Source organism: Choloepus didactylus, chromosome 1 (genome assembly GCF_015220235.1).
Source record: "Choloepus didactylus isolate mChoDid1 chromosome 1, mChoDid1.pri, whole genome shotgun sequence".
Lineage (NCBI taxonomy): Eukaryota > Metazoa > Chordata > Mammalia > Pilosa > Megalonychidae > Choloepus > Choloepus didactylus.
The window spans coordinates 222,833,877-222,851,272 of NC_051307.1; the positions used below are offsets into that span (position 1 = coordinate 222,833,877).

The 17,396-nt window shown below is 38.8% G+C and overlaps 1 protein-coding gene across 1 annotated transcript in view; it reads right to left on the minus strand.

The window, feature by feature from the left end:
• Positions 1-10,732: 10,732 nt before the first annotated feature.
• Positions 10,733-17,396, minus strand: part of TAFA4 (TAFA chemokine like family member 4) — a 162,713-nt gene continuing 156,049 nt past the window's right edge. Inside the window, exons 4-5 of the mRNA XM_037829169.1 lie at positions 16,712-16,836; positions 10,733-10,873 (exon numbers count right to left, since the gene is read on the minus strand). Coding sequence (XP_037685097.1) covers positions 10,862-10,873; positions 16,712-16,836 — 137 coding nt within the window. The 3' untranslated portion in view covers positions 10,733-10,861. The remainder of the gene's footprint in view (positions 10,874-16,711; positions 16,837-17,396) is intronic.

Genomic DNA, 17,396 nt, shown 5'->3' on the forward strand with positions numbered 1-17,396 from the left:
TTGCCCACAACTGATTGAGTCACATCTCCATGGGAACACTGAACCAATAGGTTCCAACCTAATCAACATTAATACATCTGCCCCCACAAGATTGTATCAAAAAATATGGCTTTTTCTGGGAGACATAGTATACAGAAACCAGCACAATGATGTATAATTCTTTGGAAGTGCTGTTGGACTCGGTTTGTTAGTATTTTTGTTAAGGATTTTTGCCTTTTTATTCATAAGGGATATTGGTGTGCAGTTTTCTTTTCTTGTGACATCTTTTTCTGGCTTTCATATAAGCATGATGTTGCACTCATAGAATGAGTTAGGGAATGTTTCTTCCTCTTTGATTTTTTTGAAGACTTTGAGCAGAATAGGTGTTAATTCATTTTGGAATGTTTGATAAAAATTGACCACCTGTGAAGCCATCTGGTCCTGGATTTTTCTTTGTCAGGAGGTTTTTGATTACTGATTCAATTTCTTTACTATTTATTGATTTGTTGAGATCTTCTATTTCTTCTTGAGTCAGCATAGGTAGTTTTGTGTTGTAGGAATTTGTCCATTTCTTCTAGGTTATCCAATTTGTTGGTGAACAGTTCTTCATAGTATCCTCTTATAGTCCCTTTGTTTTATTTCTGTGGGTCAGTAGTGATGTCCCCTTTTTTCATTTCTGATTTTAATTGTCTGCATCCTCATTTTTTGTCAGTCTAGCTAAAGGTTTATCAATTGTATTGACCTTTTCAAAGAACCAACTTTTAGTTTTGTTGATTCTCTCTATTGTTTCTTTTTATTCTCTGTCACATTATCTCTGTTCTGATCTTTGTTATTTCTTTCCTTCTGCTTGCTTGGGATTTAATTTATTATTCTGTTTCTAGATCCTCAAGTTGTGTGGCAAGAGCTCTGATTTGAAATCTTTCTACTTTTTAAAAGTATTTGGAGCTATAAATTTCCCTCTCAGCACTGTCTTTGCTGTGTCCCCAAAATGTTGATATGTTGGGTTTTCAATTTCATTTGCCTAAAAATATTTCCTAATATCTTTGCGATTTCTTGTTTGACCCGTAGGTATAGAGTACATTGTTTAATTTCCACTTATTTATGAGTTTTCCATTTATCCCTCTGTTATTGATTTCTAGCTTCATTCCATTATAGTCAAAGAAGATACATTATATCATGTCAGTAGTTTTCAATTTATTGAGACTTGTTTTGTGACATACCATTTGGTCTATCCTGGAGAATGTTCCGTGTGCACTAGAGAAAAATGTGTATTCTGCTGCTGCTGGGTGAAGTGTTCTATGTAAGTTGCTCTACCTGGTTTAGAGTACTAATCAAGTCTTCTATTTCCTTATCAGTCTTCTGTCTAGATGTTTACCCATGAAACATGGGTATGCTGAAATCTATTAATGTAGAACCCTCTACTTCTCCCTTCAAATCCATCAATATGTGCTTCATATATTTTGAGCCTCTGCTGTTAGGTACATATATATTTATAATTGTATAAATATAAATCATTCAGGATATAGTGACCCTCTTTGTTCCTCATGACAGTTTTTAACGTAAAGTCTATTTTATCTGACATTGGCATCTACCTAAGCTCTCTTTTGGTTATTTTGGTTACTGCTACTATTGGTTTTCATCCTTTCACTTTGAACCTATTTATGTCTTTGAATTTAAGGTGAGTATTTTGTAAACAACATATAGTTGGGTCATGCTTTTTAATCCATTCTGCCAATCTCTGCCTTTTGACTGGGGAGTTTAATCCATTTACACTGAATGTAGCTGCTATAATACAGGACTGTCTTTTGCCATTTTGCTATTTTGTGTCTGTAAATGTTGTACCTTTGTTGATCCTCAAATTTTTCCAGTAAGGACTACTTACGTATTTATTTGACTCTTTGCGTCATACCATTTAAATACCCCTCTCATTTCTTTCTGAATGTATTTTTCATGTATTTTCTTTGTGGTTACCATGAGGTTAAAATTTAATCATCTTTGCTTTGATACCAACTTATCTTCAGTAATCTACACATACATTATTCCTATATCCCTGTTCCCCTCCTTTTTTCATATTTGTTAAAAATTATACCTTTATACATTTTATGTTGAAAACCATCAATTTATTATACTTTTTATGCATTTGCATTTTACATCTGTATGTAGCAAGAAGTGGAGTGACATAACAAACAATACCATAGTATTGGCATTTACAATTATCCATATGGTTACCTTTACTAGAGGTCTTTCTTTCTTTATAGTGCTTTGATCCATTTTCATCCTTTCCATTCAGTAGGAAGAACTTCCTTTAGCATTTATTGTAGGGCAGGCTCACTGGTGACAAATTCTCTCAGCTTTTGTTTATCTGGGAATGTCTTAATCTCTCCCTCATTTTTGAAAGAACATCTTGCCAGATATAAAATTCTTAGTTAATGATTGTTTCCTTTAAGCACTTTAAATATGTCATACCACTCCTTTCTTGCCTCCATGGTTTCTGATGAGAAATGGACACTGAATCTTTTTGGGATTCCGTTGTACATAATTAATGGCTTTTCTCTTGCAGCTTTTAGAACTCTCTCCTTGCCTTGGCATTGTAGAATTTGATTACTAGGTGACTGGGCATGGTCCTCTTTGAATTTATCTTGTTTTAGTGTTTGTTGGGCTTCTTTAATGTGCATATTCATGTCTTTCATTAAATTTGGAAAGTTTCCTGCCATTATGTCTTTGAATATTCCTTCTGTACTTTCTCTCTTTCTTCTCCTTCTTGGATTACCATAATGCATATATTGGTATGTTTCATGGTATATTACGGGTCTTTTAGGCTCTGTTCATTATTTTTATTCTTTTATCTTTCTGCTCCTCAGCCTGAATCATTTCAGTTGTCTTGTCTTTGCATTCATAATTTTTTTTTCTTCTGCAACTTCCAAACTGCTATTGAAACTATCTAGGGAGTTTTTTGTTTCAGTTATTGTGTTCTTCAACTCCAGCATTTCTCTGGAAAGATTCACATATTGTTCACTCCTTGTTTTCTTCATCTCCTTATTTTCCTTTTTGTCCTTGAGCATGTTGAGGATCATTATTTTACAGTCTCTGTCTGGTAAGTTCAAAGTCTGGCCTTCATGGACAGAGTCTGGAATTTTATGTTTTTCCTTTTTTTTAAATGCATTTTTTATTGTGAGCTTTAACATATATACATAACAGTAATAACTTACAAAGTACGATTTAACAAGTATTTAGAGAGCAAACTGCAAAGAATGTCATGGGTCACATTTCCACAACTTCAGTCATTTCCATTATTATGAAATATAACATACAGAAAGGTGTTAACTTTTGATGTACAGTTCAACAAACAGTTATATACATAATTTCAAAAAAAATTGATGGGTTACATTTCCATGGTTTCAGTTCTTTCCTTATTATGCAAATATAAGTTATCTATAGAATGACGAAGACTTTCAAAGCACAACTGCAACAAATAGCTATAGAGAAAATTTCAAAGGATGTTATAGGTTACAGTTCTACCATGTCATTGACCTCCTTACAGCTACTCCAACACCACAGCATCTAAAAATATATATATTTATAGGAAGTTTCAGTATTCATAGACCTTTGTTAAATCTTATTTGTTGCTACCCCTTGTTTAATCTTGTTTCTTTGGATGGACCATCACTTCTTGTTTCTTTGTCATGTAATATTTTGTTACACACTGTACATCTAATATTTCAAAGTATTGACGCTGGGATTTATTCCCTGGGCTAGTGGTACAACAGAGATATTTTTAATGCCAGGAGCTAATCAAAGCAAACAAGCCAAGGCAAAATGTACCTTTCACTGTCTTGCAAACTGGCTCTGCTTTGGTTGGTGATCTCCATTAGAGTTCAATCCTCCTATCAAGCAGACCAGCTGGAGGCAAATGGGAACCTCAGGGTCCTCTCTGTCTTACCTGAGTCTGAGTGGAGTTGAAGCCCAGGAGCTGCTTCTTCTGCTGGGCCTGTGCTCATTAGAGGGAGACTAGGAATTCCTTGTTTACTGTCCACAGGAATTTGAGTGAACAATCCCTCTACTCCTTTTGGAACCACATTCCTCCTCATCTTGGGTGCTTTTTCGGGTGGCTTAATACAAGCAGGCCTTCATCCCAGGCTGTGTGAACTTAATTGTTCTTCTCACACTGTGGCCACTGTCTGCAAGGGGCTTCTCTGCATCAACAATATCTGGAAGGGCAAGCCTGAGACATGTTCCCGGTTCAGTCTCTTAGGCTTCTACCGGATAGATTGGCACTGACATAGATGCACCACAGTGGCACACTGGTGCTATTCTGCTGCCTCTGGAACAGGGCCGGGGACCCACAATGGGAACACAAGCTGTACCCTGTGTGTGGAGGAGGGGCTGAGGAAGGAGCCAGCAAGGGTACTGGGAGATTCCTGTGTAGCTTTTGAAGCTGCATTTCCTTAATTCAACATTTGCCCCATTAATTCAGCCCTTTTGTTTTCAGTAGTTTTGAGGAAGGCTACTGTCCTTAAGATTCCTACCTTTGCCCAGAAGAGTTGGAACAATGTGTGCCATTGTAGTGGGCCTGCAGCCATCTGAAGTAGCAGATCAAAGGTAGAGATCTGTGATCAGAGGACACTTCCCCAGAATTTGGAGGACTTGGTTTTTTGTGTCCCAATCTGACACCCACGTGCTGAGCCAAGAGCAGGAGTCCCAGTCTCCACTGCTGTCCATCACACGGGTAAGAAAAGGGGGATCTAGCCACTGCAGGGAAGGTGGAACTCACTGTTTTTTATTACAATTTACCAGTCTCTTCTCCCAGTCCTCCCTGGATGCTGCATTGCTCCCCTAGACTCGGGAGCTTCAAAGTGGTTGATTCAGACAGTTCCTGCCAGTTCAACAGCTGCTTCTGTGGAGGGATTGAGTCTCAGAGCTTCCTACAGTGCCACCCTCCCCCAACCACCTTTTTATGGTTATTTAGGATTCTGAATATTTGATCTTATGAACAATACCCTGGTTCATACTCTTGTTCCTGTCACTTTGCCTCTTAATTCTGTATAAATTCCTACAAGTATAGAGTCAAGAGGTACTGTTAAGACTCATATAATGTGTACAGTGTACACCATACTCCTGCATTTCTTATTAAATATTCTTTCTTATTAATATTGGACAAACTGAAACATGAAAGAATATTCAATCTCACCTCCCCCAAACTGCAAAATTTATAGCCTTTTTGTATTTCTTCTTTTGTGAATTAGTCATATCCTTTGCTTTTCAAATCCTTGTTGCCAGTTTCGGTTTTTGCTTACTGGTTCATAAAAGCTTTGTATATATGGATATTAATATTTTATCTGGCACACCGAGTATAAATATTATTACTAGTATGAACTTGAGTTTTAATTATGTGATTTTACTATATGCAAAGTTCTGTTTTTTTATGTACTCAAATGTACCCATTTATACAAATATTTTCCTATTGGTAGATCTGCCTTCCAAGCCCTACTGAGCCTGAATGGTTCCCTCTTCACTTCTTACCCCCTTTTTTGCCTTTGAATTGTCAGAAGGGAAGAGAGAAACAAACATAATTCTCTTTAAGGTACAGGAAGATGAATGAAGTAACAAATGGGGAAGGGCTTCCAGACTAGCTTGTGTCTAATGGGAAGTGAAATAAGAGCTCTCCAAACAAAAACTCAAACTCTTTCTACTTCATGCTCTCTGACCGCAACCCAAATGCCTACATTGACAGATCAGAGCCACGTGCACTGATTTTCCACAGGCAAAGTCCTTTCCCATGGGAATGTCAGATGCAGCATCTTTCCTCTCTTTGTGCTCTAGCAGTGAATCAGGAACGATGGTTATTGAAATAGCATATGGCAGCACCAAATACCAATTTTTCTGACTGACAGTTTCAAGAGTTGTCACGAACCTTAACTCAAGCTAAGACTTAGTGGTTTTACTCCAGTTCCTGTAATGTGGCAGTAAGAATCAGTTCCATTTCTCTGTCGGATATATAGCACTCATAAATATTTAAATATTCCAAAGTATTGTTCTGATTCTGATTTCAACCCATGGCCCACTAAACTGACCTCAGCATCTCCTTCTATTGATTTGTGTGCATGGGAGAGAAACTATGGATTATTTTTTGTTTTCTTTTTGGTTACTGCAATGCTAAAGTAGAAAGGCCATGATTGTATTTTCTATGATGTCTGTGAATTGTCTTAAAGACATTGAACTTAATATTTATAATAACACAGTGGTGAAGATGAAATTCAAAAAGAGGGCAAGGAAATGCAGACATAACTGAACTGAGAGGAGGATTTCAGATTGGAAGGAGAGGATCAAAGTTCATTTGCTTGCTTCCAGTCCTTGATCATTAATCACAGTTATTCAATTAATAATTCAGCGTTCTGAAGTATTTGGGTAACTCCTCATTAAGAGAATCAAAGCTGATAATTAAAGGATGGGTCAGAGACCTTACGCACAGAGAGCAAAGACCCAAATGAGCAACATGAAAGATGTATCATTTTACATTCCTAATATGTAAGTGGGCTATGAATATTGATAACACCCGATGGGAGACAAAGGAACTAAAGTAGAAGCTTGCACAGTCTTGCCTTGTTCACAGCCAGAGATCAATACTACCAAGACAGCGTAACATGCTTCTGTAGCTGTTCATCAATTATTTATGCAGCTCTTTTGTTCAAACTTTCTGTTTACAAGATTACTTTGTAACTTGAAATGACTGTTTCCTTTCGGATGGCTGCCGCACGGGGCTTGAGTTTTTCCCAAGATGAACTTGGAAGAACCATGCCTTTGTATACAGGTTGCATCTGTCATCTCAGGTTTCAGATTCAAATCAGGATGCCTGTGTACTACTTCTTTCTTTCCAAAGGAGCTTTAACTTCCACAAGATAGGTAGTACTAGACCCGAGGTACTTACCTGTCCATGAAAAAAAAGGGACCAATGTTTTCAACATTCTGACAAATTGACAACCAAGGTCAATGGGAAGCAGTGCTCCTTGAGTTGTTTTCCGCATTTGTCCTTGCTTTACTTTCTCAAACTTCTGACTGACTTGGAAAGAAGGAGAAAATACTTTCAGATGTACTCTTATCTGTTCCCAATGTTCTGCCAGCTGCATCTGCTTAAACTTTAAGCCCCAGTTTTGAGACAGGGGACTGCTGTTCGGTTCTTTTTGTATGAAGCAAAATTTATTAAGAGCTTATTATTTGCTAACCAGTAAGCTAAGTGTTTTATGGTACAAAATTCTTGCAAAAACCCTTATGAGGTGTATATATCATTATCCTAATTTTAAAGGTAAAGCAAGAAGTTTATAAATGAGGTTAAAAACTTTGCAAGGTAAGTAGCAAAGTCAGGAGTCAAACTCAGGTTTATTTATCTCTAACACATGAGCTTTTGCTAATATCTTACAGCTTGATTTAAAATGTCTTCTTTCCACATGTGAAGAGCAGGGGTTGTCCAACCTTTTCTGAGAAGAGTCAAAGAGTAAAATATTTTTGACTTTGCAGACTGTACAGTCTCTGTTGAAACTATTCAACTCTGTTACTGTGGTGCAAAAGCAGCCAGTGATGACACCTAGACGAACGGGCTTGATCATGTTCTGATAAACTTTTATTCACAAGAACAAGAGCTGGATTTGAACTTTGGGCTGCAGTTGCCAACCCCTAATGTAGAAGAAGGCATGTTTTTAACTCTTAATAATGTTTAATATATTTTAGAAAAAATCCTAAATGGTGAAGTAGGTTCCTCAGAGCCCATCACAAAGAATTTTGTGCACAAGTATTTTCCCATCATAGAGAATTTATCTATGATACAGGCATTCTGGTGAGGTTATTTTCATCGCCATTTTCCTTTCAGAGGGCAATTCCTAATCATGTGTACCAACATTCTTTCAAAAGAAAAATTCCAAAGATGGAAGGTGTCTCAAGTAGTGACGATGGTAAAGTGGGGCGTATATGCGGTATCTGAGGGGCCACTGTCTCTCCTCCATCCTATAGTGTTGACCTGGGAGAAGAGGGTCTCAGTATTGCTAGACAGTCTTACTAAAAGAAATCTTGGAAATGCACATAACTCATGCTAGGGCTTCATCTCCCCTCATTCAGCCTCTGACCAAAAAAGCACATGGCAAAGAGCTGGTGTTCTGCAGACGTGAACAGTGATATATATAACCCTACTGGCTGCTTACAGGCCACGTCCAACTACTGAGCAGGACCCCAGAGTCTCCCTTAAATATTGCAAACTCAAGTAAAAAATTCACTAATGAATATTCTACCCATTTAAAAGGTGTTAGCACCATGACGTTTTTCATCAATTTATTGGTACCTTATAAAATAGTGGCAAAGAACACAGGTGCTGGACACAAAGCAGAGTCAAATACTACCGAGCTTCTAAGGCTAATCCCTAACCTGACACATAGAATACAAAATAGTATGTATTACCTTAAAAGTACTCAAAGAAGGACAAATTCAAGATTTCCTATGTTTTATCATAACTCGTCATTATATAATTTCCAATAATAGCTGGCATTGTGAGTTTGGGCAAGTACAATCTTAAATTCTCATCAATAAAATGGGGATATTAATAAAGACTTCCCAGTTTGAGTATTAGATGGAGAATTCTATCCTCTAGTATTTGTATAAGGACAGAGAAGTTCCCCAACAAGCAAGAGAGCGATGGTGAAGTTATTGTTTCTTAAATTTAATATAGAAAGAGATCCAGTTTTCTGTGAGTAGCACTTCTGGACAGGCAGGAGAGTTATGAGATGGCTGGCTCCTTCAGTGAGACCTAGGCTGATTCCACAGTCCTATATGGGCAGCTCCATGATTTAAGAATTGACGGTCTCTCCAGTGATTGGGACATCGTGCATCATGGTCAGAGGAGCTAATGTTGATGTGACCAATATATCCCAACTCCCTTGGTATCTGTTTCAAAATAAAGGAAAGTCTCCTGGAGGGAACAGGACTGACAACATTAAAATGCTTCTCAAGAAAGCCCATGTCAGAGCTAACTTTTGAACAAGGTAAAAAGTACTCGTCAAAGGAAGAAGGGATGAAATGGCAGCTTAGAGGCTTGCCATGTTCCCAAATGGACCATGTATTCCCTGGAAATAGTTTACTCCTTGGAAATGTACTTCAGGGTGAAGTAGTGTCATCTGTATGTGATTTTATTTGTGGCACAAGATCAGATGTGAGGGCTAAAAATGCCAAGACATTGTTTTATGTGTCATAAGATTCTTTTGTTTTAAACTCTCTCTTCTGACAATGGAAGGTCTTATACTAAAGGCAGCAGAGTATGACTCAGGCATCACACATCTGCTTAAGCTTAAAGTTCCCTACATTTTAAACTGTCCTTAATGGAAACAAAGAAATGACCCAAATGTGTGTGCCAGTTTTGCCATACAGTTCACATTCCCAAAGTTAAATTTTGTTCAAAAAAATGAGTTTATTTTTCACACTTACATTTCAAATTTGCAATCCTAGAACGTTAACACAAGTCTTAAGGCGTGAAATAATCACAAAACTTACACAATGTCATCAGCAATGTTTTTTTACTCATTAATATGATAGCAACAACACGTAAGCAGCTGGTCAGTCAAATTCAAACACCAAATTTAGCAAACAGATGGATACCACCTATTTTCCATTCCTCCTGTGACTATAAAATCAAATAGCTGTAATTGTTACTGGTATAAACAGCATTATAGTATTGATTTTCCCCTTAATTGTGAAAGAACAGGGGTTCTTAAGTACCTTAGTAAAGAAAGTACATTTTTGGCATTTCTTAATACATTAAATCCATCAGTAGTAGGTGACTTAACACCATCGTGCACTTAAAAGCTGTAATGTGTTTCTGCATGACAGCATCTAAGAATCTGCGGAAACACGTCTGCTGTAAAATCATTAAACCAAGGAAAAAATGACTCAGATTTTACTTACATTTAAAGAAATGAGGACTAACAAATAAGTAGGGAAAGAGCTAAGATGAAATCATTTATAGTCTAAAGTCAGCATTTAAAGACTCCTGTCTAGGAAGTAACAAAATATTTTTTTATAACTGGCATAAACAGGATCAAAGAAATCACCCTTGATCTAAACAGAGACTTTTATATTTTAAGTAATGTACCTATATGAGTACACACAAACTGTAAAAATCCCAACAGGTTTTATTTCTTGGTTAAATATGTCTTGATAGGGCTTTGGTTATAAAATACTGGAATTGATATGCTTCCTAACACACTCAGCAAAATGGTGTGTTAAAGTTAAAATGCTCCTATTATATTTCTGCCAATCTGGCAGCAGAGCGGAACTTAAAATGAGAAATTTTTAATCAAAAGCAAGACTACAATTGCACACACAATATCTGCAATAAGTCCTTCTATCCTTCAATGCTTGTAAAATCATCTTCAATATTTAATCGGAGTTCATTTGCTAACATTTTGTGTCATTTAGACCCCTTTCAACCCACTTTAATACAATGGCTGAGGGAAAAGTTCAAAAGAGGAATGCAATGAGGACTCTGTCAAACATGTGTCCATGTTTCTTTGGAAAGGCAGAAAGAAATTCAAGACCAAACCGTTGGTGGTGATCCACTTTAAAATCTCTGGTTTCTTCCTCCAGGATTTCTTGGAAGTATGTTCCTTTAGAATCCAGACAGGGTGCCAGCATGGGGGGCAGCCCGTGGTTATCGCTGAATGTCAGAAAATGATGAAGCAGAGAGGGCTGGAGAAGTTGAGTGCTAGTTCTCACGGCACACATATATAAATAAAGGTGGTAGTGCTGAAATCCAATTCAATTTCCCAAAATAGGCCAAGATGATAATCCAAGCAAAAGAGCTCTGCTGCTGTTGCCCCTCCAGATTTGAAGCATACCTTGCTCTTTGCTACCGTGTTACCTAAAACAAATTAAATAAGGGAGCATTCAACAACCCCACACCCACCAACAGTGACCCTTTCAGCCACTGGGACCCGTATGTCCCTGAGTTTGCAACTTTACCTCAACAAATTAATTCTTATTTACATGTCTTGCTTTCGGGATGCAAAGAAAATGTATGCAAAGGCTTCCATGACATGGCATTATGTGCCCTAGCTTTGTATTCTGTGGGGTTCTAAAAACCCCATCAGATTAGGTATACTCATTGCCCTTTAACTCATGCATGCTGGGTCTGCTCTGTTACCGATGCTAAACATTTTCCAAATGAATGTTGATTAAAATTAGGGTATGTCAAGATCAAAGAGTTGACATTGATACTGTTGTTTCAATGAAGTTCACTTTCAATTTTAAAAATAGGCTATTTTATACAACTGCCATAATTTACCAGAAACATAAAACCATTAGGAAGCTTTTTGGGTTTTGTTTTTCACTTTTAGACATCCAGGTTCTTTATTTATGATCTAAGAAAACAGAACAGTTTCTATTATGTTTTGATTTGGTCACAAAGAAATTTTACAGGCTAGCCAATTGACCAGCTCCAGTGGGGAGCAGTTGAAATAGTTATACCATGAAAATATTTTCAAAGGAAATTATATTATTTGATAGCATAGTACCTAAGATCATGCCTAATCTTTAGACCCAAACAGGTGTTGATTCAAACCTCAACTTTGCTATTTACTGACATGTGGCTCTTTTGTTTGGAGTTGTGGAGCTTACATTCTAGAGCAGGGGCAGGTAAACCTCTTTCATAAAAGGCCAGAGAGTAAATATTTTCAGCTTTGTGACGCAAATGGTCTCTGCTGCAGTTATTTAACTGCCACTCTAGTACAAAAGCAGCCACAGGCTGAAAAACTGAGTAGACATGGTGTGTGCCAACAAAACTTTATTTATGGATAACGAAATCTGAATCTCGGTTTTCATGTGTAATGAAATATCATTCTCTAATTTTTTACTTAACCATTTAAAAATGTAAAGCATATTCTTCACTCACAAGCCAAACAAAAACAGGCCAAGGGCTGGCTTTGGCCCATGAACGCTAGTATGCTGACTCCTGTTCTAGAGGATGGACTTGAACAAAGAAGTAACTGTGTAGCATGTCAAAGTGATATGCACCACCAAGAAAAGTAAAGCAGTATAAGAGAAAAAAGAAATAATGTGGCCAGGGAGGGAGGGAGAAACTTCCCAGGCAGAGGGAACTGTGAATGGATACAAGGGACTTCCAGACCAATGCAAGAACTTGGGCCTTTCTCTGAGGTGTACAGATGAGAACAGGAATGCGTGGTCAGACCGTCGATTTAAAGAGATCACTTTGGCTGAAGTGATGAAAGGTGAAACCATCAGGACACGATGACAAGAAAGAGGAGTCAAGGATGACTCCAAGGTCTTTGGCTTGAGTAGCAAGATGGGATGGAGTGGGACATTTTATGAGAAGATGAAGATTTTCTCTGTTAGTGTTGTCATCTGCAAAACAGAGATAATGTACCTGCCCCCTTCAGCCGTAGTGAAAAGTGAACTAAAGTTAATTGAAGTGCCTGGCTCAGTGCCTGTCATGTGGGTAGCACTCAGGAAATGGTGGCAACAGTGTCAAAGCATTTACAGACAAGTATCAGTCTATTTTCTAGGATGTAATACCCTAAAGAATGAGGCAGTTCATTCTGTGTGCAGCCCATTTTTGAAACTACCATCATTTGTTTTCCTTTAAAATTATTTTCCTGATTGTCTATGGAAAGTTCACTGCTAGTTTTGAAGACTGAAGGATACAAGGTGGCTAGCATGCCAATACTAGCTCCATTCTCATGTGACAGGGAACCCTGAGTATTTCGAGCCCTGGCTATAGGGATCCTGAAAGACAAGACTTTAGGTAAAGGAGCCATCTCAGCTGGGTCTTGAAAGGTGAGTGGAATTTTAGAGGGGAGTGGAAAAGAAAAAGGCAGCAATGGGTTATGGAAGTACCTGGCCTATTTGGTGAAGGCCTGTACCAAGATGCTTATTCTCAGTATTTTATATCAGTGGGGATCCACTGATGGTCTCTCATTGTGAGCAGGGAGGTTACCGTGGTGGCAGGTAAGGCAGAGTATAGGCCGACTGAAGGTAAGAACAGGTGGGGAGATGTTAGGCCAGTAGTTCCTGCACATGCCTTATGCGTCAGAATCACTGTTTTTTAAAGTTTGGTTTTCGCTTACTATACCAGAATATGTTAAGGATGGGTCCCAGAACTGTTTTTCACAAGCTCCCATGAGGACTTTTCCATAGCCAATGAAACCATCAAATTATTACGCTGTTGTGGGCACAAGAGGATAAGGATGACCCACGGTACTAGTCAAGAGTCACAGAGAAAAGAACCACCTAGAAAGCCCTTTGGGGAAGATACTGGGCAGGACCTAATCATCTTAGATGTTGAGGGCAAAGCAGGTATTGTAGAGAAAGCCTGTTGTTCTGTTTATCTCCAGTTTTCTCATATGAAATATTGGAAATATTTAGGCACTTAATAGAAACTCTGAATAAAAGAAATAAAATGAAGTCAGTGAATTCAGCAGGAAGCATGCAAAGAGTTACTGAAAAAAAGACATTATTCTCTAAGGCAGAGTTTCTCAACCCCAGCACTATAGCCACCTGGGGCCCGATGATTCTCGGCTGAGGGTGCAGGCCTGTGCACTGCAGGGCAGCTAGCAGCAGCACCCCAGGTCTCCACCCACGAGATGCCAGTAGCTGCTTCCTCCCCCCACATGTAACAACAACAAATGTCCCCTGGGGGCAAAACTGCCTCTGGTTGAGAACCACCGCTCCAGAGACATCGCTCTTCACCCTTAGTAGAGGTTTTAAAAATAAGAACACTTTAAAAATCCAGAATTTGTTTAATGAGATTTACTTCTACTCACAAGAAAACAACAACAACAACAAAAGCCCTGACAAATATTGGTTTAGAGCTAAGGAAAAATTGTGTATTTGTTGGAAGTCTTAATACTGATCACTCTAAATAGGGAAGAACTGTTCAGCAGAGTGCAGCAGAACTCAGAATTAAGTTAATGAAAAGGAAACTGAAGTAGGACAACAAAGAGAAAATTACATTTTCCCACAAGAAGTAGCTGCATCCTCTCTAGGGACACTGAAACTACATAGACTCAATGCAATCTTTTATATCCAGGAAAGAAAAAAAAAATGCCAGGTACAGAATTGCTTCCAAGCCCCCACACCCCCCGCTTATTTGCGAACCTTCATCTAAGGTTATCAATATCTCAAGTTGACTGCTAACTCTTTTCATATTTGCATGTGAATGGAAAATAAAATTCTGACACAGGTGGCTTACTACAGGCAGTCTTACTTTTAGCCTTTCCCTGTTTCAATGCTGCTGTGCATGGAAACTATTTTGTTATATGGTTAATACTGCATCTGGGGAGGCAACTGTTCCACCTTTACAGAACAGCAGCCTCACCTGTGGTATAAGGTCACTGCCAATTTTAAGAAAAAGATACAGCTTCTGTGAGTACCAAGGTCTTTGGGAAAGCCAGTCACAACCCCACAGGCTCCACAAATGAATTTACTTTATGTGCGTAAGATCCATAAAAGACATGAAATGTTTTATGCAGTTCAAGTCACAATGACTTGGACTAATAAAGGGAAAAAATTTTATAACTTTCACATTATTCTCAAGTGGCATATCACTAAAAAAGTGTCCAAATATCATGATGACTTGGGGAACTGTATTGTTTCTACAACTTTTTGAAGTGCTAAATGAAATGCCACTACCTTTGAGTAGTTAGCTAGAGCCAACTTATATTCCCAGCACAGAGCCAAAACACCTCTAAAATTTTGCTTCCTGGAACTGCCCTCTGTAACTGCACATAAATTGAGAGTAGGCTGCTTTACCAAGAGATCTACTTAGAGACATTCTTTTCTGGAACACAGTGGGCTTGTGCTCATGGACGGGTTTTATATTGATATGTAAAAAATCAATACAAATATAGACTACAAGAAATAGGAAATTTCTATCATTGATGGATGTAAAACTTGAGCTTACTGGCAGCTCCAAGATTTCCACTTAGGACTTAAGGGAAAAATGGCTTCAAGGGGCCTGGAAAGGGGTGAGGTCAAGTTAGTGGAATTATTTTAAGGCAAGATTTGTCTCAGCAAGCACACTGGGTTTCCTCAGTTTGGAGGCAGCTTATAAACAGAGTGTTAATCTCCCTCCTTTACCCCCAAGCCATTCCACCAACTTCCACAGCCCTGGATATAAAACCACCTATCAGGTAATTTATCCCATTCTCCTCAATTATATCACTAACAAGGAGAGGTTAGTTTGTAAGCAAAATTAATTTTGAAACTGAGTCTTGATTTTGAAATCTTGATTTCAGCTAGATAATAAGGAACTAATGAACTGACATATGATGGCATTCCTAATTTCAGGCATGATAATGTCAGCTACATTTTAATTTTATAATGTTTTATAAAATCTTATTTATTATACCTTATATATATTCTTAGGAGGAGAACTGGAGTGCTTGAGAATGAATGAGAACCCTAAGTGTTTAGTAATTTAAGATACTCAAATGGGAAATTGTAGAAAAGGTAAGATGCTTTTCACTCTGTATTTTATCTCCTCGAGGGCTCACAGCACAGGGAAAACCCAGAACCAAAGAGTGATGCCCTTCCAGTGTGTCAAACTCTAATAAGCCCAGCGTGACCTCTGCCACTTAATTTTCCTTCAGAAATAGTTACTGAGGCTTTCAGCTGACACTGGGACTATCCAGGGTAAGAAAACCAGACAGAGACCCTGACCTCTCCCACTAGGCAGAAAACTCGCAATATTAAGCAAACACAGACACCCATCCATGTAAAACATAACCAAAGTAAATGCTCAAAGATACAGGGAGCATGGATCCAATCAGAGCAGCATTCCCCAGAGAAATAATGAGCATCTAGACTAGAAAGCAGGGAAGTCAGGGAAGCACTTCCTCTGAAGAGAGAACAGCAGCAGGACAGTTGGAGCAGAAAGAGTGAAGGGAGGTGGCTGCCCAGTTATCAGGGGCCAGGGCATGTTGGGGTTAGTACATGAAAGAGCCAGGGAAAGTCCGGAAGGAAGAGGTGGACTAGCTTAGAAGACTGTCATAACCCTCGTATGGAGAATAAAGTAGAAGGGACCACGAGCCAGGACGTGGCAGCAAGTGCACACGTCCAGATGAAACGTGATAGCAGACAGGAGGGGCTGGAAGTCCAGTGCCGCACAGTCACGGGGGGATCTGGGAGGTGAAGATTTCAAGAACAAAGTAATAGACTGGACATGGGCAGATGAGGAAGAAGCTAGGTTTCTGGCTGAAAACCTGCAGAGATTCAGACACAGGGAGAACTGGAAAGAGGTCCATTTGAGGAGAAACTGTTGACTTGTAAGTCTTCACCCCTTACATTTCTCTTAAGGCTTTGGGTATTTCTATGTTAGTATGTCACCTGTTTGTGGATGTTGCTATGGGGTTTTGATACACTGCCCCACCAACTCTGAAACATTGCTTTAAATTGGGCTTGTGAAGGAACAGAAATGAACTTAGGGGCCCTGCCTAAAATAACAAGTTTACCCACCAAATCACTGCTCTATAAAACCTGACATGAAGGGTGATGCTGGAAAATGGAGTTTTTGAAAAGGCCAAAGCTGGCGGGGGAGGGGGGAGGTATGGGGGGCACTGCCCTTTAACAAGCCTAGAAAAAAATCAGGTTGACCAACGATAAGATCATGTTTAACCAAGGAGGAGGCACCCCTAGTTGAAGGGCTGAAGCTGTAAAGGGCAGTTGTGTGTTTGTCTGTACTTGCCTTTGTCGTTTTGACTTTATTGCCACTGCTACAGGACCAACCTGAGGAATCTGGCAGCACTTTACAATCCTCTCCTTCCAAACAAGGACTCATGTGACACCACCACTTCTGTATCACGATGGAAGCTGGAAAACAAAGGCCAAATGCTATCTGTAACAGTATTTTCCTCCAAATATGACTTCAAAGACTGCTAATACGAATGATCTCACCAAAGGTAAACTTAAACAAAATTCAATCTATTGTACAAAATAATATTTTTTATTACAGTTGGATCCTGATTGTTATGCAGGTAGTGAGATCTTAGGCTTTGCTATTTTTCCCGACTGTTATTTAAGGTCTCCTGACTCTGTTTCTTTATCTGTAAAATGGGATTAAAAATAGAGACTCCTTCCAGGATGTCAAGAGGAACAAGTTTTGGCTTACTCTGCTCTCAGAGAATGTTAGCTGTTCTTATGGTCATCATCTTGGGGCAAGGGTCACCATAGTAGACACTGATATTGGTAAGTTGTTGTCTGTGATGCTCTTTTTGCCAATAGCAAACCCTGAAAACAATTTCCATCATCGATGATGCTCCTCTGTCTATGACATTCCAAAGTGGTGACTGGCCACTCAAAGTCCATTGCTAGATGGCATCTGAAGGTGGGAGGGGCAGCCCCTCAAACTCCTACATTCTAGACTACTCAGT